General features: G+C 53.6%; 1 protein-coding gene across 1 annotated transcript in view; it reads right to left on the reverse strand.

Moving 5' to 3' along the window:
* The window catches only part of IGSF21 (immunoglobin superfamily member 21), a 239,308-nt gene that overhangs the window by 133,157 nt on the left and 82,720 nt on the right, over positions 1-23,431 (reverse strand). Inside the window, exon 2 of the mRNA XM_072828105.1 lies at positions 3,250-3,362. Within this exon, the coding sequence (XP_072684206.1) occupies positions 3,250-3,362 (113 nt within the window). The remainder of the gene's footprint in view (positions 1-3,249; positions 3,363-23,431) is intronic.

A 23,431-nucleotide genomic window follows, 5' to 3' on the forward strand; every position in this document is an offset into this window, starting at 1 on the left:
TCATTACATTTCTGAAAGCTCAGGATGATTCCACTGCTAAGATAATGTCTTTAGGGCCAGAGGGGAGGCTGCTGGGCTGTACACGTCTTGGGCCACTTTGTGCCCACTGGGCTGAGCGGGCAGTGGCAGCCTCCCCACAATGCCCTGCTTTTCCCTTCTAAAGAGATTGGAGACACAGCCCTGGCTGGGCCTGTGTAATCTATTCATTTCCTTCCAAGCTGGGCTCTGTAAGCTCATTCACAGAGGACGGGCAAAGGAAGCTGGGGAAGCAAACAGACGTACAGAAAACAAACAGTGCTGGGCAGCTCCTTGTTTGGGGGGGCTTCTCTGCTTGGGGGGGTCTGACTGCAGGAGAGTGGGGCTCCCATTGCTGCTTCTCCTGCATCCTCTAGAAGCTCTGCCCTCCTCCCCCACCCAGGAGCCTTGGTTCCTGCAGCCCCCATCTTGGTAAGCTCTTATCTCTCTCCTTTCAGCTGGCTCCTTGGGAAAAGAGGCGATCAGTGAGGGGAAGGCCAGAGTGGCAACAGGCAGAGAGAGAACAGGCAAGCATGGACCACTTCCCTGCAGTTCCCCCATCCTCACCACCCCAGACGGGGCATGCGAGGTTCCCCTGGTCCCAAGGAGACTTCCAAGTCAGCTGAGCCTGCTCCCTCAATCCAGCTACAGAATCACAAGGGCCCAAACATTTGGCTCTGGTGGGCGATTTGCATGTGATTTACATACATCTGCATACCCCCTCCCCACTCCAGAGGCGTGCAGTCAAAGGATGTGAAATGAAGTAAAATAAATTAATTAGTGCAGCCTACCATAGCCCAATACACAGGGCCTGACACCGTAAAAGATGCAACTGATTTTCAAGGCAATAAACATGATCGCAGGCAGGCTAGGGTGGAGAGAGACGGTGAGGTTGGTGATGGGGATTTCTCAGCATTGGCAGCAGAGAAGGGGAGGGAAAGACCACGCCTGAGCCAAGAGCTGGGCATCTTCGTCCTGCCCCAACCCTCTCCCCCCATCTTCAGGGGATGCAGAGTGGAGCCGCATGGAAGCCAGCTTCTGGTTTCTTACACCTGGGCCTGGCGCTGGCATTGCCCCCACCCTGGCGGCCACCTCTGCAGGCAGGTTTTCACCACTGACACAGAAATCCCTTTTCCAACCAGTGAGGAGAGTTGCTTCAAGGGCTGGCAAGGCAGTGAGGTGTCCACTGGTAGCTCCCTGTGTGCAAGCGCCCTCCCACCATCGCCCCCATAAACTGTGCCCATTGGGTCTCCATATTTCTCTCTGCCAGCTGGGCGGGTCTTTCACTTCCCCTCACTCCGATCCCATGTACGGATGGTTGAGGGAGAGACAGTCCCATCGTTAGCAGCGAGCTGCAGTTAATTTAGCACAGTCCTTCTGCCAGGTGCTAATGAGATGCTCGCAGTGTGTCAGCCAAGCAGCTTCCATATCATGTAAATACGCCTCTTAGTGATTCAGTTCATGGCACTGTTTAACATAGGCCTTGACTTTCTCTAGGCCTGTTGATCTATCCGGGATGGCAATCTCATCTAAACTTGGGGCCCCGCGGGGTGTCGAACGTCAGGTTCACACCTGTGGGGCTCAGGCCGCTGCCGGGAGAGCTTGGGTACTGGGGGGTGGGGCCCTAGAGGCAATTTTAAGTGGGAAGGGCTACAATGCTAAGATGGAGAACGATGATTTTGGTTAAAAGGAGCCCAAGTCACAGCCAACAAACCAGCAAAGGACGAATCAAAGGCCAAGAATGCAAGAAGGACCAGCAAGGACAGGATGGTCCAACCAAGGCTGGAGCCAGAGCAAGACTATTGAGGAGCAGGGAGCCGGGTCAGAGTGGTGAGTGTGCCCGCCGGGGGATCCTCTAACACAGGGTTTCCTAGCACTGCCCTGTGCAAGCGGTGGGAGTGTGAAGGAGCAAAGGAACCAGTTCTAGAAGCTTGATCATCAGGTTGCCAATGCTACCCCCCCCACTCCCCACTCTGCACCCCCCACCTGCTCGCTCCATCCGCTCCATGCAGAGCAGTTCCACTCGACTGTGTCACCTCCTGGTTTCATCTGAAGAAAGGGCAATGCAGCAGACAGAGGTTAGAGAAGTATTGTTTTAGATCAGGGGTTGGCAGACCATGGCCGGTGGACCACATCAGCCCATACAGCCTCTTTCTGTACAGCCCACGAACCAAGAATGGCTTTTTACTTCTCTAAATGGTTGCAATATATATATATATATATATATATATATATAAAGAAGAGTATTTTATGACATATAAAAATGATATGAAATTCAAGTCCCAGTGTCCATGAATACAGATTGGAGCCCAGCCATGGCCTCTCGGTGACACATTGTCTGTGGCTGTTTTCACACAATAACAGCAGAGCCGAGGAGTTGTGACAGAGACCATACGGTCCCCGGGAGAGGAGGATATTTACTCTCTGGACCTCACCAAAAAGTGTTGCCAAACCCTGTTTTCTTTCAATCGTGGAAGGGGAGCTCTCTGCCTCAACTCTTGCTCTTGCACCTTGCTCTGCATGAACCTGAGCGTGGCATTGCAACGCTCCAACCCGAACTTCTCCTGAGCCCAGCCAGCCCTGACTCCCTTGTGGCCAAGGGACACCAGGCTGGGGTGCCCGGTTGAGACACATGAAGGCTCCTATCAGCGCCTGAAAAGGCCAACACTTGTGCCCAATCCCCAAGCCGGTCCTCCTGTTGCCACCAGCCGGGCGTGGACAGGTGGGCATCTGTGTGCCTCTACGAGCCCTGCACCTCGGACCCAGCTCAAGGTGCCAGACACCACGAGAATCCTACACGTAATCAAAGTAGAGGAGGGCCATCTCTGGAATTAGTTTCAAGAAGGCAGGACGCCGTCCTGGTCTTCTCTGTGCTCTGCCAAGAACATTACCCAAAGCCTCATGCCTGGAATTGCAGCCTTTGACGTTCCCTGGTTGTTACACAGCACACAGGCCCCACGGGGTTCTTCATGACTCCTACTTGGTGCTGCTGGGGTTTCCAGAGCACAGGGGCATATTAGGGACACAGAGGAGACCAGAAGGAGAGAGAGACCCCAAAGCTGGAACAAAGTGGTCTTGGAGGAGGGTTTGGGCAGAGGATGGGAACCTGGTTGAGGGCACAGAACAACACAGAGCTGGGTTAGGACCGAGGACGCAGCCAAGCCTGCAAGGGCTCCGGGGACTCTATCTCCAGCCCTGGTTGGTGGCGCGGAGGAGACAACTGCGGCGACTTACCCGGTACCACACGATCTCACGCATGCGACCATCGGTCTTGAAGTTACACTTCAAGGTCACGGCATCACCAGCCACCACGGGTGGGAGAGGCTCAATGTTGACAGTCAGGTAGCCTATGGGGAAAAGGAGAAAGCGGAGGTGAGGGCATGTGAGCATCAGAAGGGTTGGGCCGAGTGGGGCGGGGTGGGGGGAGGGCTGGCACCGTGGTACGGGGTGCCGTTCCCACTGGAGCCCCTGCGATTGGTGCCGGGCTCATTGCTCCCTTCCTCCTTCTCATTGACCTCTCCGCCCTGAGGACCTCCTTGGCTCCTGTGGGTCCCTCCAGTCCTGAAACATTTCTTCTGGACATCAATTTTCCCTTGAAAGTAAGACCCGCTGGCAGCTGGGGGAAATGCCTCAATGTATTTCTACAGGTCGTCCCAGAGAAACAGTCCTGCGGTCACACACTATCCCCCCCTCCTCCCTATCACGGAGCCTCCCTACGCATTGGCCAGTTGAGCCCCACGGGAAATGAGCGTGCCACAACCCATCTAACCAGGCATTCCCAAACCTACGTGACTACTGGCCTCTTAGGCATCCCTGAAGCCCCATCGGCAACCGGTGCAGCCAGGGTCCCATGGAACCCACACTGGGAAACTATTCTAGGGGCCTGGACTCCTCCATTCCCAGCCTCATAACCAAATTACTCCTGGTGAAAGGGGACGAGCTCCCTGAGGGGCCTCTGAATCTCCCATCTCACACACCGTGCCACCCAAGGGGGGAGGGAGCTCCACCCCGAGCCCACACCGGTGGAGGGCTGATTATGAGCTGACCGCCTAGGGACGAGCCCAAACCACTGCAAGCACCAGAGGCTGCGTCTCGCCCACCAGCAGCCCCCCGAAATCCCAGGAGCGGGCACCCTTAACCTGGAAGCCGCACCCTGGGGAACCACTCCTGTCTTCACACCGGAGTCCAGCCTGGTGAGGCCTCTGACCCTCTCTGCCACCTCCCGCAGCCCCATCCCAGAGGGCCAGGCCCCGCTCCGGCTCTGCAGGGGACCTCATTCTTGGGCTGATCGTCCGGGCCCATCTGATTGGCCTCCCGTCGGTTGATGTCCAGCCATTGATCTGTTGGATCAATCCAGTCCGATTGTCTTAATGAGAAAACTAGCCAGGATGGTTCAGGGATTTCAATTGTGCAGGCAACCTGAGCACACCGAGCTCAGGTGCCTGACCCCTGCCTGGAGCTTAATAGTTACAACACTCCCCAGGGGTTAAAGAAAAAAAAAAAAACAACAACCCAGAATTGACCTCTTCAGGATCAATTTGGAAGCGGGAGTCAGGATCGACTTGTGTGGTACCAGCCTTCAGGTCCCAACAGGCCGGGGAAAGGGGAGTAAGGCGGGAGGTTCACCTCTAGGGAGCCCCAAACTTAGGCTGGAGGTCAGACTCCCAGGGAGCCCCGAAGAGCCTGTGTGGTCCTTGAGAGCAGCGACAGGAACCAACTGGAAGGACATCTCTGCCTCCCGCTCTTGTCATTCATTCAGCCTCAGTTTGCTCCCACCTGCTCTGAGCAGGGCGGTGACCCAGGGAGCAGGAAGTCCCAGCATGGCCCCGTCTACTACGCATGAACAGTTTGGGGACAGATTCACAACCTGGTCACACTCCGTGGGCAGGTGGAGGTGGGGGCCGCGCAGGGGAGGGAAACTTTCCAGCCTGGACCATCAGGGAAGTCCCCAAGCCCAGGTGCATCCCAAACCATGACAAACGAGGAGGCCGCCCCTCAGAGGCTGGAGCCCAGTGACAGAGAGGACTCTGGGCAAGCCAATCCTGAGCAGGATGTAGTAATAATGGGTCACATTTCCAGGGCACCTACTCCGAGACAGGTGCTGGCCTAAGCGCTCATTACACACTCATTTCAGTGTCCCGACAATCCTCGGGGAGAGGAAGCAGTATTATTCCCACTTTCCATAGGGAAACAGAGAGGCAAAGTAACCTACCAGGATCACACAGCTGTCAGTGACAGAGCTGGGACTGAAGCCCAGCCTGCTGATCCGTTCTGACCGCCACGCTATATACAGCCTCTCTGATGATGGGAGGGGAGGGCAGGGCGGTGGACACTTCACATCCAGCCCTGGGGACGAGGGCGACGTGCTGCTGGCGGGCTGTGACGGAAGCCCAGGGCCTGATCCTGCCTGTTGCCATTCCCAGACCTGGGCAGACCCCCTGGCTCACCCGTCTGGCGGGGGGCGGGCGGCTGCCCTCCCCCAGGGTCTCACCTCGGAAGCTACAAGCCAGATGGCTGAGAGCTCAAGACCAGAGAAGGGCCCCCTCCCACCGGAAGGAGGTGGGAAGGACACACTCTGGGATGGGTAAATCCTGGTGCAGATGGTGTGTGCATGTGAGGCGGGCCAGGGCGGGATGGAGGTGCCAGCTTGCAGGGTCGCCATTTGTTGGCAAACCACGCGGGAATTATAGGTGTGACTCCAGAGGGGACCAGGGGGACGAGCGATGCTCTGGCAACCAGTGGTTGTGTTAGGAGCCCCACAAGTGTAGCAGATGTCCGGGGCGTGCAGGGTGAGAGCTGTGAAGAGCCCCCTGCATGGCAGCAGGGGTGGGGACAGGGTCACAGGGGACACACGAAGAGGAGATTTAGAAGGTGGGCACCTGAGTAGAGTGGTTTTGATGCCTTTAGACCACATTTCCTGGAGCATGTAGAGAAGAGGGAGCTTCTAATAGATGTTTCAGGCAACAAGACTTCTTTTTTTTTTTTTTTTTAAGATTTTATTTATTTATTCATGAGAGACACACAGAGAGAGGCAGAGACACAGGCAGAGGGAGAAGCAGGCTGCATGCAGGAGCCCGATGCGGGACTCGATGCCAGAATCCCAGGGTCATGCCCTGAGCCAAAGGCCAACACTCCACCACTGAGCCACCCAGGCGTCCCGCAGGCGACAAGATTTCATTACCAACACTGCGCTGAACAAAATTAAGCACGCTCCTCCCCTTCAAGACTTCTCCCCTTCCAGCTTCCTGTCTTGCCTTCCTTCATAAAAACAAAAAAAAAAAAAAATAATTTGGAATCTACGCAGTGCCGGGCACTGCTCCAGGCACTGGAGACACAGCAACGAGAAGGGGCAAGTCCTGCCCTCACGAAGGTGACGTTCCAGCAGAGGGGGAAACAGTCAAATAAGCGAACGAGGGGACATACGGCAGGTGGTGACAGATGCCACGAAGAAAACAGACCAGGGTAAAGCAACAGGGACAGCGGGGCAGGGGCTGCTCTGGACCGGGTGGCCCTTGAGGCCTCTCTGACGGGGTCAGAGGGAAGGCAGGTGTCTAGAGGGAAAGCACTGCGGACGGAGAACGCCAGGTGGGCACACGCCCGAAGCGGGAGTGTGCTCGGGGTGCTCACTCAGTGTGGCCCAGGGTAGGAAATTCCTTCCTAACCCCGCAACCACTCTGGATCCCATCTTCGCCTCAGCATCTTGCATGAGTAGAACCAGGGCAGGGGCGAAGGGGAGGTGCCGGGCTGAGGGAGTGGCTCACCCCACCGCAGGCCCCTGAGTCCCGCCTGCCTCCCCTCCTCCAGGAACAGGTCCCTAACCCCAGGCGGGAGGGATTGTGTCTCACATCCCGAGGTCTCCCTGCTTGGGGGTGGGAGCTGGGGGTGCGGGCTCCTCGCCTGGCCACCCTGGGAGCTGAGGGAGGGGCTCCGGCCACCACGCGGTGCCTAAAACCTCCTCCCTGGGCGTGTGGCCCGTTCCTGCCGCCCCAGCGCCCGGGCTCCCATTTGTGCAGTCACCAGCTCTGGCAACAGCCCATGAGACGCGGCGCCGCTCGCTGCGTGCGTCGCGCTGGAGTGTAGTTGTCTGTGCATCTGCCTCTCCTTCTGGAATGCGAGCTCCATTAGTATCAGTAGGGTATGAAAATGAGGTTCGACAAGTGCTGCTTTCGGAGCTTTCCGACGCGCAGGCGGTGCCGATCCTGCCACCGCCCCACGCGTGCTGCTCCGTCGCGGGGGAGGACTGTGGTTCGGGGCGCCGCCGCTTCCTACCCGAGGCCAGCACAAGGCTGGGGTGACGTGCAGTGTGTGGGCATCACCTCGGGTCCGGAGGGAGGACCACTAGCCCGGCGGTGGGGGCGGGGGGCGGCGGGGAGAGGCAGGTGACAAGGCAATTTTCTGAGAGATGTACCACGCGAGGATGGCATCAGCGCCAATCAACACCTGGATCACAGGTGAGAAGTCACCTTCCCCGCCGCAGACGCACACACGGGAGGGGACAGCGAGGGCCCGTAGCCAAGGAGGCTTTTGCAAAAGAGAAACACCAGAAAAGTTCCCCCGTTAGGTTGGACGGACACTGCTCCAGCTCCCGTTTCACCAAATTCCCTCCCCTTCTGAATGCCTTGCCCTGGCTCCTTCTCCGAAAGTTCCTCCCTCCCTTCCCTTGCTTCTCCCGCCCACAGGCCTCCGACCAATGTGAAGCCAGTTAACCTGGTTCAAGTTTCTTGCTCCACCACTCAGCAGTGACCTGGGCAAGTTGTGTGGCCTCCAAGGGACTCAGTTTCCCCATGTGCAATGTGGACATGGGACTAAATCCCAGGGAGGTGAAGCATGTTCTAGGGTATCGTTCCCCACAAGCCCTGCCCACATGGGGAGGTGTCCCTGAGCAGGGCAGGCTGGCACCAGGCCTCCTGGCCTCCCAGACCTCCATTCCTTCCCGTTTCCCACTGGCCAGCCGAGGAAAGGTGGTGGGAAGAGAGGAGTCTGACATCTGGAAGTTGGTCAAGGGGTAGGAGAGTCAGAGGTGACCAGGGATCAGAGCCAGGAGACCCACGTGGCATCCTTCCCCCGAGGGAGAGGACAGAAAACCGAAGAGAAGAGATGAGAGCAGGACCCAGGACCCATGCCCCCTCTCTGCTTCCTGCTACCGCCCAGGTCCGGGCAGGTGGGAAGGGGCAGCTCAGCAGGTAGAGGCTGGGGGAGACGGGCTCATCCCTCAGCCAGGAGGCCATGAGCATAGTCGGAAGAGCCCCCGAGACATGAGTTCTGGTCTCAGCCGTGCTGCCAACCAGCTCTGGTTCCCCTCTTTGGGCCTCAGTGGCGTTGTCTCTAAAATGAGGAGTGAACTGGATTTTTAGGGCCTTCCAGCTCCAATCAATCCCACGTCAGATGTTAACCGAGCCCAGTTCTTGCCCCCTTCCTTCCTGGTACGTCTCAACACCATTTCTCCGACAAGTGAATCTATCAATTAATCAGCCACCAGCTAAAGACGGAGCTCTGTCTCTCTGTGCGTTAAATTTGCCACCAATCAGCCTTTTGCGTGAAGGCCCCCAAGCTCGGTATCAAGAAGCGGGATCAGGAGTGGAGCTGGATCCATCTTAACTAAGCAGTTCATTATCCCGTATGGGGCCATCACTCTCCCCCTCTATCTCTGACAGCATTTACACCACTCCTGTTAAGATACATTTAGCAAAATCGCAGGCAATATTTAGGAACCAGGTGCCCTCCCCAACGAGGTGATGACAAATAGTTCCTCGGCCCGGAAGCATCGCCTTGTCATCTCCCAGTGCTCCTCCTCTCCCTTTTCCCTGCTCCGAAGGGATGCTTCCACAAAGCCAGCTCACGTCTGGCCCCATGGGCCAGCGAGGGTTGCCATGGGAGGGGTCCAGACCTGCCTTGATGTAGAGAAAGGAGACAGAAGTTATATTAGGGTGACCAGATGTTTCAGTCTGGATTTCCTAGGACAGGGGCTTTCGGCACCGACCAAACCAAACCACAGGCGTCACCCTAGTTACCGCCCCGCCATGGCCCATGGATGGCCCTGGTACGTTGCTTAAACCTCTCTGCCTAGTTCAACAATGAGGGTGACCACACCTCCCTTGACCAACTCAGGGACTGGTGGAGTGAATCTGATCCCCTCCATCCTGGTGCCTGACTCCACACGGGTTCAGTAGACTTGGGTTCTAAAGGGAGTAACTTGTGGATTGGGGTCCGGCTTGGACTTCCTGCATCCGTTCATGCCCTTCCAGCATCCTCTGCCAGCCGCCAGGCCACCTTCTCTAGAACGCGCACCCCTGGCCTTCCTAGGGGACTTCAGAACTGCCAGTCGCTCCATAGGAAACATCTTGCATACTCCCCGGGGGAGGAGGGTCTGGTGCTCGCCTGGCTCCAGCTCCCCATCCAGGCCCTGCTCTTCCTCACAAGCGCCCCGTCTCTCACTGCTGGGTCCTAGCACTGGTGCTCCCCTGTCCCGAGCCCTCACTCTTGGCTTGGGATGCTGCTGTTCATCCTTCAAGGATTAACGGAAATCTCACCTCCTCGGATGACTTTTCCTGACTCCCCAGGCTGTCACAGTCCCTGACATTCCCCCTTCCTCCCTCTCATTAAGGCCCCAGAAGAGGGCTTGTAATGATGTATTGAGGGCCACCGCTGTGAACCATATCTAGGTGCCGTGGCACCCATGTGCCCGCAGCAGAGCCTAAATCAGAGTCTCTGTCGGATGAAGGAACAGATTAGCCCTGCCTGGGCCTTAGGCTGTTCCATGGGTAGAGGGGGTGGTGTTCCCAGAAGGGTCCTCGTGCAAACAGCTCATCTCTGCATCTGCATGTGATGCACATGCCTGGGGCCAGGGTTCTCCATGGACTCAGGTGCCTTCTGCACCTGTGTCTCCGGCCACATCTGCCTGGACTGGCATCAGTGCCCCCCTTAGACTACCCAGGGGCCTCTGGGGGGTCCAGGCAGGGGGACTCTGTCCAAAAGAGGAAATGAGCAGCGGGTGGATGTAAGACACACCAACTGGGTCGGCAGAGAGCATGACCCGGGGCCCCAGAAAGGGGGTGTCCACGCGAGCAGGGTGACTGCCAGGACTGGCAGGCTCGGTGTCGGGGGACGGAGCTACTGCTGCGTTCTGAGCCATGTCCTGCTTGTCCTGGGAACACTGTGCTGAGCAGGCATCCTGTCTCCCTTGCTTCTCCTAGGAGCCTGGCTGCCAGTGGTGGTGACCAGGGACCTCGCAGCGGATGGGGTAGGGACCCGGAACGTAGGACACCACATTACTGCTTCATGCACCCTTGCATGCTGCAGCTACCTCAGACGAACAGGTCCCAAATGGAAGCGATGGATCCCCCCCTTGGCTAAGGGAACACCCGCACGCACGGCAGTCTCTATCCAACTCCCTCACCCCCGCACTACTACCTCTCTGGGCCCAGCCGCAATCATTTATTGCTGGCCCACCGCAACGCCTCCCCACCGGTGCCCTTGTGCCCTTGCTCCCCCACCGTTGCCCAAACCCACCTCTCTGAGTTCATCTCGCCCCCTCCCCTTCCTCCTTTCCTCCACCCACCCACAGTGAACCCTACCCCTCCCCGAATACTCCAAGTATATCCCCACCTCAGGGCCTTTGCACTTGCTGGTCTCACCTCCCAGAACAGCTTTCCCTCGATACCTACGTGGCTCAATCTCTCAGCTCTGCTGCTCAACTGCCATCTCCTTAGGGAGGCGCCTTTTCTAACTATCTTTAAAAAATAGTACCCTTGTCATTGTCTTGCTCTTTGCCCTCCTTTATTCTTTTTTAAACATTTATTTGGTTTATACTGATTTGGTTATTGTCTGCCAATATTCCCTCCCCTTATCCCCAAAGCCAACCAAGCTCCACGAGAGCAGAGCCCTGGTGTATGCACGTGTGTTTCAAATTTTTTTTTAATTTTAATTTATTTATGATAGTCACAGAGAGAGAGAGAGAGAGAGAGAGAGAGGCAGAGACATAGGCAGAGGGAGAAGCAGGCTCCGTGCACCGGGAGCCCGACGTGGGATTCGATCCCAGGTCTCCAGGATCGCGCCCTGGGCCAAAGGCAGGCGCCAAACCGCTGCGCCACCCAGGGATCCCCTGCACCTGTGTTTCAGTCTCTCCCTCCCGCACCTCCAGAATTCAGACTGGATGATTTCTATTGATCAACTTTAAGCTCATGGACTTTTCCTCTGTCATCTCTGTCCTGCTATGGAGTCCATCCCGTGAGGTGGTTTTTTTTTTTTGTTTTTTTTTTTCCAGTTATTATATTTTCAGCTCTAGAGCTTCCATTCAGTTCTCCTTTTTTACCTTCTACTTTTTTGCCAAGCATTTCTATTTTAATATTTGTTTCAAGACCATTTGTGATTGCCTGTCCAAGTATTTTATATATATATAATATATATATATATATATATATAAAAGCTACTCCAAAGTCCTTGTCAGATCATTCCAACACCGGTGTCACCTCATCACTGCTGATTGTCTCCTTGTGTGAATTGAGATTTTCATGGTTCTTTCTGTATCAAGTGATTTTGGTTTGTATCTCGGACATTTTGAGATTACCCTATGAGAGTCTGGTTTATAGACTTGTTTATACTCATTCTTTCCAGGGCACTTCAAATCCTGGTGTTCTTTCCCCAAGCCACCTGCTAGTGTTTATGTCTCTGATTTTCCACATAGGTGTCCACACCTTCTGTCCAGGTCTCACAGTCATATGAGCAGGAGATAAAGGGAGGCTGGTCTTCATCACGTCACACCAGAAGTCCTTCACTTGTGTGTTTTTTTTTTTTTTTAAACCATGACTTTATCCCTAGAAACTAGAACAGTTCCTGGCATTTTATTTATTTATTTTTTAAGATTTTATTTATTTATTCATGAGAGACACAGAGAGAGAGGCAGACACAGACAGAGGGAGAAGCAGGCTCCATGCAGGGAGCCCAACGTGGGACTCGATCCAGGGACTCCAGGATCATGCCCTGGGCCGAAGGCAGGCGTTAAACTGCTGAGCCATCTGGGGATCCCAGTTCCTGGCATTTCAATAGGAATTGCCATACATATGTGTTGAAGGCACCAAAAGCTGAGCAAATACATGTGATTAGTGCTTGGTGATTTTCAAAGGATGCCTGTAAATATTAGCTCACTGATCACCATGGCAGCCCTGTGGGTCGGTGTCCCCATTTTACAGGTGAGGAGATGGAGGCGCTGGGATACAGAATGACTTCCTCGTGATCACATGGAGGCTGGCTTGGCAGGCCAGCCCTCTGATTCTGAATCTGGTACTCCTTTGCCATCCCTCCCACAGGAGCCCCCTGCCCATTGCTCTCAAATGGCAAGTAAGCTGAAGACAGGGGTGAGTCGGAGGGTCAAGCGCCCACAAGGACCTGGAAACCTTGCTCTGGGTGCGCAGGGTCAGACGCCAGGCAAGATCAGCAGGACATAACACCTCCACAAGGGACAGCAGGATGACTGGCAGGCAGCTGAGGCCATATTCAAGTTCAAAGCCAGCAGATGATGCTAGGAAGGCCAGGGAGATGTGTCTGAGGCCGTTTCCAGGGCAGTGAGAGACCCAAGCCTGGATGGATGAATTTGTTCTATCGCAACCCTAACATACAGTCCCCTGATCCCAGCTCCGGACATTTACCTTAGTCTGAAAATGCCGGTTTGGTGTCACTCAAACCATCACTTTTTGATGTAAAGTAGCTACAGAAGAATCAAAGGCCATGCACTGTGACTTTTCTATCAGAGGCAGGGGCTGCACCTGCCATCAGACTAGGAGCTCCCTGAGGGCGGGCAGGGACAGTGTCTCACCTCCTTCTGTGGGTATGAGTGCAGGAGTGATGCAGCGACTCATGGACCCCACTCCCTTGGGAGAATCAGCCTAGATTCCCAAGACGTTCCTGGGGCAGACAGACAGTCAGGTGGTAGTAGCAGTTCCACCAGCTGGATTTAAGACCCTGCTGGGGTAGATGATGGGAGTCGGGGTCACATAAATTCCTGATGACACCCTCCTCTCTCTGTGGGGCTGGGATTTATCTCCATGTGATAGGGAGCTCCATGCACCAGCACTCATGAAGAAAGAGGTCACCCCATCTCACGAAGATAAATACCATAGCGTGGCACTGACGACAGCCTCCCTGGGCTCCCTGTGCCGCATAATTACTATCGTAATAAATATTATTACAACAAAACAATTACTGCAACCAGATCTTTCCGGCAGGTACAGAGGGTTCTGTGAAATACACTTTCCATGCTGGGCTAACAGGTGCTCCCAGCCGGGGACCGCGGTGAGAGGGTGGAGGGGGCCTTTTAAGAAAAGAAAGCCTCTGAGCAAAGAGGAGAAGTTAGCAGCTCACCTGTTTCTAGGATGGATCAATTCTTCCTCTCAAATAGCTCTCAAAATTGTGTCTGCCCAGCACCAGTGCTGTGGTTTGGGCCCCTAAAATTCCTCCCCAGGACCCTGTGCAGCCAGCTTGCTGGTGTCCATCCTCCAGCCTGGGTCCTCCAACGTACCACCACCTGGGGTCTCACTGGTGTCTCTAAAATGCAAATATAATGACGCCACCTCGCTGGCTAATGCCATTCAATTTCCCCACCCCATTGCCTTCCAATTCAGGATCAAGTACAGACTCTGTCATGGCCAACCAGGCCCCTAATGATCTTGCCTCTCTCAGCCTCTCCAACTCAATCAGTCTCCCGCCGCGTCTGTGCCGCCGAGCAACCCCATCCGCCACCCCTTCCACAGCCCCTTGGGTTCCACTTTCCTCTTCCTGGAATGCCCTTCGCGGAGTTCACCTAGGGAAATTTGTACGTGTCCTTCTAGGTTCAGTGCAACGGTCACCCCTTCCTGGATTTATCTGAGTCTGATACTCCCTCTTCTGGGCTCGTACACCCTTGTAAACATCTCAATCATAGCCATCCACGCCAATCGTAATGTAACACATGATTCTCTGTGTATGTCTCTGCCATCAGACTGGGAGCTTCTTAATTCTTAAGGTCAGGGACCTGATGTGCATGATGTTCCCTGCATGATGTTTGGTACGTGGCGGGTGCTCAACCAGCGTGCTGCACAAATGAGGCAGTGAATGAGCCATCCCACGAACACTGCATGTGACAGTGCTTGGTGAGCTGTGTAGCCCTGGACAAATGAGCTTTATGCCATAGCTTAGTGTACTGCTGTCACACCCTGGATCCAAATCTTTCTTTGTCCCCCTACTGCCGTTGGGATGAAGTCCAAACCCTTTCTCCTCACACTCTTGGCTTGTCTCCTCCTCAGCTCATCTCTGGTCTGTCTTCTATTTTTTTTGTATTTATTTTTATTTATTTTTATTTTTATTTTTTTAATTTTTTTATTTATTCATGATAGTCACAGAGAGAGAGAGAGAGGCAGAGACACAGGCAGAGGGACAAGCAGGCCTCATGCACCGGGAGCCCGATGTGGGATTTGATCCCGGGTCTCCAGGATCGTGCCCTGAGCCAAAGGCAGGCGCCAAACCACTGCACCACCCAGGGATCCCTGGTCTGTCTTCTATATGCTGAGCCTCAGCCATCCTGAATTACTTAGTGCTCCCCAAATATGCTAGACCTCATGTGGCTACTGGGTCTGTCCACATGCCACGCTTCCACCTGCAACACCTGCCACCACTTTACCCTCATCATTTTGATATGCCCTCAGAGCTTAGCTTAGACATCACTTACGCTAAAGGCCTCTCCTGACACCACCCCAGCTTCACCTAGCTCAGAGCCAGCACCCCTAAGCCGGGGTTCAGCGCCTCTCTCAGAGCATCTACCATAGCCCTAACACACTGTATGGTGACACCCTTTGTGGCTAATCCGTTTCCCAATACCATGGATGATGAGCTCTTGGAGGGCCAAAAGCATAGCTCAGCAACTGCATTGTTAGGGCTTAGCATGCTATTGACTACACTGTTGGCATTAAAGGCATATTTACTGAATGAATGAATGAATGAATGAATGAATGAATGAATCCATGGCTGAACAAATAAATTCTACAGATAGCTTTAGCTGGTCTAGCCTTGACCATAACATCCAATTCTGTTGGGGCTGGAAGGTTTTCTCTGCCTCAGTGGGCTATGGATTTTTATCCTAAAATTTGGGCCATGAAAGAAAATCTAGAAGGGAAGTCCCTACCCTCAGACTCCTGGTTCTCACCTCCCCCAGCCCATCTTGGAGCCACCAGGAGCCTCAAACATTTTGCAGGCTTTGCAGGGAGATGTGCTTGCTACTTTCGGGCGTCCATCCCGTGCCCCAGCCTCCAGGCTCTTGTGAAATATTCCCACTCTGTGATCTCCAGCCAGCTAATCAAATTCCCCTCCGTCAGAGGCAATAGATGCTCAAAAGCCTTGTAGTATTAATGTATTATTCATGACCTATGTATTATTTATCATTAGTTTGTTTATTTATTATTAATTTGTGTTTCATTATTGATAATGATGTGGTTATACTATTAATAAGAAGGTTGGAGAAAGCTGTTCTGTGACCCTTTGTGGGCACCTGATGCTCCTCCAATTCCCTGGAGAACCATTTTTCTTCCCATTTTGTGGATGGGAGACACTGAGGACGGAGATAGGCAGGATTTGTTCAGTCAGTCCCCTTGCCTCTGAGATGTACGTCGGAGAAGTGATTGGACTGGGGAAAGCTTCACGAGGCAGCATGTCCTGGGTTGACAACAGGGCACTGACAGCAGGACGCTGATGCTGGACCAGCCAAGCAGGTCTCCATCTGGAGCTTTGTGCTCTGCCCCTCCCAGGCTCCTCCACCCGAATCCACTCCAGGGTCCAAAGCTGTCTTTGCTCTGTCTTGTACATGGCACCGGTTCTGCATGTGTGCATGCTCCCCAAGTCCTATCTCTCTTCCTTTGTGTACCCAGATGACACTTCCCTGCCTCCCTTGCAGTATGGTGGGGCCATGTGACTAATGGCAGCAGAGTGTGGCACCTAGGCCTGGGCCCTGGGAATGGCCTGTGCCATTCTCCACACCATCTCTGTGCCAGCTGCCTAGATGGAGGGGGCACTGAGGACCTGGAGGGAGGTGGAGTCATAAGGGAGAAGAACCTGGGCCCTTGAATGACAGCATGGAGGGACATCTCCCACAGTCCCCAGTGGACAATGATATGAGCGAGGAATAAAATCTTATTGTGTTAAGCCGCCGAGATTTTGTTATTCCCACTAGTACAGTGCATAGTAGGTACTCAGAAGGTTCTTGGTGAAACCAAAGTGAAGGGGCAGGTAAAGAAATAAGCAACAAAATCAATCGATGGTTCTAGCCACACCGTCATTGAGCTGGGCTCCCAAGCCACGCTTCTCATCACAGATTATCACAGGGAAGTGGTATTCTTCATCTCGAATCAAAAGCTTTCTGATATACAGATGAGTAAACTGAGGCCCAGAGAAGGGAAGGGCCGTGGCCAGGGCCACAGAGACAACTGACAAGCAGTGGAAGACCAGGACCCAGGCTTCCTGCAGCATGGTCCTGTGACCCCTCTGCCACAGCATCGTCTTCCCTCCAGCTGCCTTCATCTGACAGCCTGCCACCCCCCACCCCCCGCCCTGGAACTTTCTCTGTATCCTTGGGTGTGGGTGAGGGAATCACCATCCCTTTATCCCTGGGTCAGTCCAGTATCCAAAGAACAGCTGGACCTGCTGGGAGGCGGGAGGCCGAGAGATATGTGATGTAGGATGCCCACGGAATGCCCGACAAGCTGTGGCTGCCTCGCTGTGCCCTCTCGGGGGACCAGGGCCAGCCCCGTCAGGACTGGCCGTGCAGCTGCCGACGTGGAAGCCGCAGGCAGCGGCAGGAAGAAAAGGAAACAGTTCTAGGCTTTGAAGCTGAAGACTCGGCTTGTCCTGCCATGGACACGGAGGGCAAGTCCCCATCCATCTCTGGGCCTCAGTGGTCTCCTCTGATAAAGGGGCTCATGATGCTTGATGCTCCAGGCCATGGCGATGCCAAACATAAACCAGAGGCGAAAGCGATCCGAAAAGCACCATTGGAAAAGGCGGCCTCCTTTGTATGGGGATGTTACCAGGAGCCACTGGTGTTGAGAGGTTATAGCCTTGGGCTTGGGAACCAGGCAGCTGTGGGGACAGCTTCTGACACTGTCACAGCCAGCTCTGCAGCCGAGTAAGCTGTTTCACTGCTCCGGGGCTCAGTTTCCACCTCTACCAAATGGAGATACTCATTCTTCTTTCTTAGGGCTGGGAGGGGTGGGGACAAGGCATATACAGGGAGACCCCTCCTCCCCCCGCAAGGAGCCCAGTACAGTGCCCGGCACCTGGGGCAGGAGCAGGTGCCTCCAGCCTGGCCATTGCCCCCCTGCCTCGCCGCCCTACTTCCCCACACCCTCTGCCCTCTTCCACCAAGCAAGACTGCTCTGAGGACTTTGCTAGAAAGCTTTGGGGCAGATGGCCCGTTTTTCGTTAGCTGTTTGATGAGCCTCAGGAGCACACGGGCCGAGCGGCACTAGCCGATGCCGCCCTGTTTCCTCTATGGAGGTTTTTGAAGCAGAGCACACAGAGGGCCTGGCAGCCTTGCTTCCTCCGACATCACTCAGGATCACGAGGACAGACTCGTGAGCCACAGGGAGGCTTCTCTGACTTAGAATAAAAGTTAAAATATGGATGATAAGTTATTAAGGAATATTTTAAAAGAAAAATAGTTATTACTTAAGGAACACAGTCTAAGCTGGGTTATAAACTGGTCTTAATCAGTAAAACGAGGCAACTTAATGAAAAAAATTACAATTTAAAATAGGCCTCCATTAAATAATAATGCCTCATAAACACAGAAGTCCTTTAGCATCTAAGAATTAATTGCTGGGCTCGGAAGCTAAAGGCACAGTAAAGGAATCCTTAATTTTTTGATCTTTTATTTTTCTCTGCCAAAAAGGCATCCTGCGTTAAGGACTAGATTTCCTCACTTCGGCACCGAAGGATCTGGAAATTTGCAAAGGGAATCTGCTCAGTAACAACCGTTTCCCTCAATCTGTGATTTGAAGGCATGCTCTGAGTGAGGTGTGGCTTTGCTCGCTGGACCTGCGCCGGTGTTAAACCCACGCGACAGAGTTTCCCACTCATGACTTGGGGGAATGGGCTCATTTTGCTGAATGAAAGCCCCTATGTTAAGATTCTTCGGTGGGGTGGCTCCGTTGTCAGGCTCGCAGCCTTCCTGGTCTATGAGATTTCAAATCTTCATTCCGGAAACCATTAGAAATAGTCCCATAAAACAGAGCGGTCTCAATCAGGGGCAATGTTTGTACCCCCCTCCCCTCCTTGGGGGACGTTGGGCGATGTCTGGAGGTGTTTTTGGCTGTCACAGCAGGTGTGGGGGGGTTGCTACTGGCATCCACTGTGCGGTGGCCGGGGATGCTGCCAAATATCCTACAGTGAATGGGATGAGCCCCTACAACCAAGAGTCTTCTGGCCCCAAATGTCAATAATGAGGAAAGCAAACTTCTAGAAGGTCATGAATATGCACTCACAAGTTTGCAGCCACGGGAGACCAAGACCAAGAGAGTCTCCAAACATCCAGCCATCTGAAGCCGGGGATGTAGATGGTCGAAAAGTTGTCCCTCAACATGCCCCCAGCACCAGCTGTGCCTAACACCCGACTTTCACCCAAGCTTCCTTACCACCGACATGGATCAACTCACTCCGTCAGAGCATCTTTCCTGCCCTCCGGAACCTCTATTGATTTCCTGATACAAGAATCCTGGGAGAAAGTTCTTTACGGTCACCCTTGGCAAAACGCATTTATTCCGCAAAGTAAAGAGTCCTAGCCTCACGGAGGAGAGCGTCTTCAGGGCTCCTTCCTCCCCGGAGACCACTCAGAGCCTCCCTCCTTGCAAATCTCGCTCTGCTGCTTGGCAGGAGAAGCAATCTGGTCTTCATATTAATACTTTATTAAACGCACACGTCTTGCAAGATAAACATCAGCCTATTACAGCTGTTCGGTTATGGAGTGACTTCTTGTCACCCGAAGGCTATTCGGGCCTGATTCGTTCACCATCTAACTTCTTCCTGCTGCAGGCCAAGGTACAGACTGTAGGCATCTTATTGAGTGGACGGGTTAGGTGGGGAGCAAGTGGGTCGGCGCCGGGTGAGCAGGAGACACTTTATTCCCACCCTCCAGGGCTCGAGGCTTCCCGGGGAAGACAGAAAGGCCTCTGGGGAAGAGTTGCACGGACCACGTCTGGGGCCAGTTTGTCACCGGAGATAAAAATGCAAGAACAGAGCAGGGCACACGCCAAAGATGGTTCTAGTTCAGCTCACACAAGAATGGTAAACCCGCTGTGTGCAGGCACGGGGCACGCCTGCCCGCCTTTCTGGTAGGATCGGGCTTGAACACACATTGGCATCTTGCTCTGACGCTTCCTGGCTCTGGGAGTACGAGGCTCCAGCCTTTTATCCAACCAGTTAGGAATCCGGATGCCTGCCTCCCGGGGTTGGAGGGAAGAGATGTACAGCGCTAATGCATCACTCAATTCTTGGTTGACACTACCACGGTGGGCACCATTTTATTTCTTTTTATAGGGAGAATTTATGGTAAAATGCACAAATCTCAAGTGAACAGCTCGATGCATTTTTATATATCACACTCTCCTGTAACCACCACCCGGATCAAGATACAGAACGATCCCGGCCGCCCTGGAGGTTCCCTCCTGCTCCTCGCCAGGCCCCTACCCCCACCCCAAGGATAACCTCTATCCTGGCGGCTCCGTCTCAGATTAGCTTTGCTTCTTGGCCCTCGTATAAATAGAATCATGCGAGCTGTGCCCTTTTGTGTCCGGCCACTTTGTCTCAGCACGGTGTTTGTGACATTCATCGCTGCGTTGCATTTATCAGCACTTCGTGCTTAAGAAAAAAAAGAAAAAAAAATGTTCCCTGGGTAACATTCTGTTGCATGAGAGACCACAATTCATTGATCCATGCTACCATCGAGGGATGTTTTAGGTGGTTTCTAGTTTGGGCGTATTATAAATAAAGCCTATTGTGTCATTAAAAAATTAATCTTAGCCCCAAAGGGACAACTGGCCAGCCCCCTGTCGTCCCAGGGGGACTGCTCTCTGTCCTTAGCCAGCTCTGGGCAGGGAGGCTGGCTGGTAGGTAATGAAGAAGACGGAGGTAGCCTTCAGCACGCCCGAGCGGCCCCCCGGACCCCTGCCCTTCCTCCTGGGGGCCCGTCAAAGCCGATCTCTGACACCTCGAACAATAGATGGCGGGACTTTTGAACCCGCTTGGCTTTTTGCAAACGGAGGAGTTCTCCTGTATCTGATCTTCGCACGACCCTCCGGGGAAGCTGATATCCCATTTCCCAGGGAGGAAAACTGAAAACACGTTGATTCATCCACTTGTTCACTCCCTGGACAAATATTCATGAAACACCTGTCAGCTGCTGGGCCCCAGCATCTGAGCAGAGCCCAGGAATTAATTTGGTGGGAGATGCGTAAACACAGAACCATACCTCCTGGCGGATTCTTCTGGCTGCTGCATGCCTCAGCGCCGAGTGCCCTTGTGTTCTACAAAATCCACTGCTTGCTTTCTGCACCATTAATCCCAGCTCCCCGGAGAGATGAAATTTCTTTTTTTTTTTCCCACCCATAATCCTTCTATATTATACAGCAAGTCTTAGGAATACAGAAGTGCCTAATAATTGCTCTGCAAGAGGGTCAGGGAGACTGGAATTGTCGAACTGACTTTGTGATTCTGGATCTTCAGGTTCTACAACTAGGGAGATGCCGGCATCTACCCATGTAGCTTCCCTCCAAGTAGACATCACACGCGGGTAGGTCGAAGAAGGTCAAGGTCCAAGAAGGACTCGGCATGACCCCTGCTGGCCAAGGAAGGAGTGCGGGTGGCCTGCGGGAGCAGAGAGCAGTCCCCACGGTCGGCCCCGCAAGCAGACACACACCTCAGTCCCACACCCACAAGGCACTGAATTCTGCAACCACCCGAATGAGATGAGAAGCGGCATCTCTGCCAGGACGCCGACGCGTTGGTGTGGGCCTTGTGAGACCCGGAGCAGGGAGACGAGCCCAGCCCGTGGGGACGGCTGACCTACAGAAATGTGAGATAAGAGATGGGTGTTGTGCGAAGCTGCTGATACAACATGCTCATTTGAGGCCACAGCAGCCGGGGAGCCTTCTGAGGGATGGACTGGATCACGCCACACCCCTGCTCCAAGCACTCACCCAGCTTCCAGCTCCCTGGACGGCGAAAGCCAAGACCTTCTCATGGTCCCGAAGGCACCTTGCTTCTTACCGCTCCCTCTGGCTCACTCCATTCCAGCCACACCTGCCTCTGCTTTTCCGTAAATACCCCAAGTTCATTTCTGCTTCAGGACCTTTGCACCTGCTGCTGCTTCTCCCTGGAACCCTATCACCTCCCAGCTGTGTGTGAGGCTTGCCTACTGGTTTCATTTGGATCCCTGCTCACTGTCATGCCCGAGGCCTTCCTTGACCACCCAGTCTAAAATTCTCTAAAATTCCCACCTATCTTCTTTCTCTCCTATCCCTGAAACTGCTTTACGTTGCATGACTCTGTCGCTGTCTGACACGATGTTTTAATTTAATTTACGTGTAATTTGTTACCAGTAACTAGAATGTCAGCCCCTCGAGGGGGTGGGCTTCGTCTGTCTGTTTGCTGCAGTGTCTCCAGCACCGGGAACAGTGTCTGGGAGTCGCCAACGTTTTACAGCACTCACGGCGAGCGAGGCCCTGCATTAGATGCCACCCGCTGCTTTACTGAAAACAAGTCGACACGATCGTTCTTCAACATTAAAACAGATCATCTTACAGAACAAGCTTCAAGAAGAAAGATCCCATAGGTAGGAGCCTGTACCTTCCTCAAGAGCCCTTGACAGCACTCGGGGTTTTTCCCGGACTCGGATGCGGGACTCCATCTGGATTAGCATCCTGTGTGTAGGTCACCTTGAGTCAGCCAGTCAGTGTTCCTGGGGCTCAAATGGGGCTCCAAGGTGTCAGCAGAGCTTGGAATCAAAATGCTCGAGAGACCCCCCCCCCCGCCCACCGCCCCAGCTACAAAGCCGAGTCTTATGATTAATTCTCTTCACGATGGGGTTGCTTGAGTCATGCTCCTGTGAGCTTCACTTGCTCAGAACCCCCTTCTTCCATCCTTCTCCTTGTCAGCAAGATAAGGAGTCGGGAAAGGCCGGGATGACAAACACCCCCTGTACAAATGGGATGGCTTTTCCACGGAGAAGGGAACTTCCCCCACTGGGTTCTGAAAGGAGAGACGCAGCCTGCTCTTATCAATATTTTTATCTTTAATGACCTCCTGTTGGTGACTTCAAGAACATTTGTTTATTGGAGAAAATAAACAATACCAGTAAAAGTACAGAAAACAAACAAACAAACACCCATCCCATCCTGTAAACCACCCCACGGAGAAAAGCATTACTTCTAGTTTGGAATCCCAACCTCTATTTCCCCCATCAATGTTTTAGTGGCTGGGGGTGGGGGGGGAGGCGCCTGAGTGGCTCGGTGGGTTAAGTGTCCCCCTCCTCTCTCTCCGTCTCCCTCTGCCCCACTCATGCATGTTCGCTTGTTTGCTTTCTCTCTCTCTCTCTAAAAAAAATAAATAAAAATAAAAAATAGTGGGACTCTGTGATACTGGACACGCAAATGGTAATCATCTCCTGCCCAATTGTGAGGGTTACGTGCATGTGTCAACTTGGATGGGTCATGGGGTGCCCAGATTAAACAGTATTTCTGGGCCCGTCTGTAAGGGTGCTTCTGGATGAGATTAGCATTTGAATCAGGGGACTCAGTAAAGTAGCTTATCTTCCTCCTCCTCCTCCTCCTCCTCCTCCTCCTCCTCCTCCTCCTCGGTGTGGGTGGGCAGCATCCAATCCATGGAGGCCCAAAAACACAACAAAAGGCAGAGGAAGAAGGAATTTGCTTCTTTATCTCCTGCCTCACTGGCTCAGCTGGGACATCTCCTCTCATGTCCCCCTGTCCTTGGCCTGGGATTTGCACCACCACGGCCTCCCCCCAGTTCTCAGCGTCCTGGACTCGGACTGAATCACACCACCGGCTTTCCTGGGTCTCCAGCTCATTGACAGGCAGGTCAATGGGATTTCTCAGCCTCTGTTTCCCTGGGGAACCCTGACTTTCACAGGTTTCTAAACCCCATAGGGGTCTAGAGGATGAGAATTTTGAGGACAAGTTTTCTGAATTGGTTCTGGGGTTTCTGGAACTGGCTCTCTAACCTGGTTAGATGCAGAGATGCTAAGGATGCCATTTATTTCTGTCCTAGGCCATTGGGGCTGCTCTCGCGGAATACCATGGGCTGAGTGGCTTTCAAACAACAGAAATTTGCTTCTCCTCGTTCTGGAAGCTGGGAATTCTCCAATCAAGGCACTGACACATTCAGGGTC

Source organism: Canis lupus, chromosome 5, assembly GCF_048164855.1.
Source record: "Canis lupus baileyi chromosome 5, mCanLup2.hap1, whole genome shotgun sequence".
Classification (NCBI taxonomy): domain Eukaryota; kingdom Metazoa; phylum Chordata; class Mammalia; order Carnivora; family Canidae; genus Canis; species Canis lupus.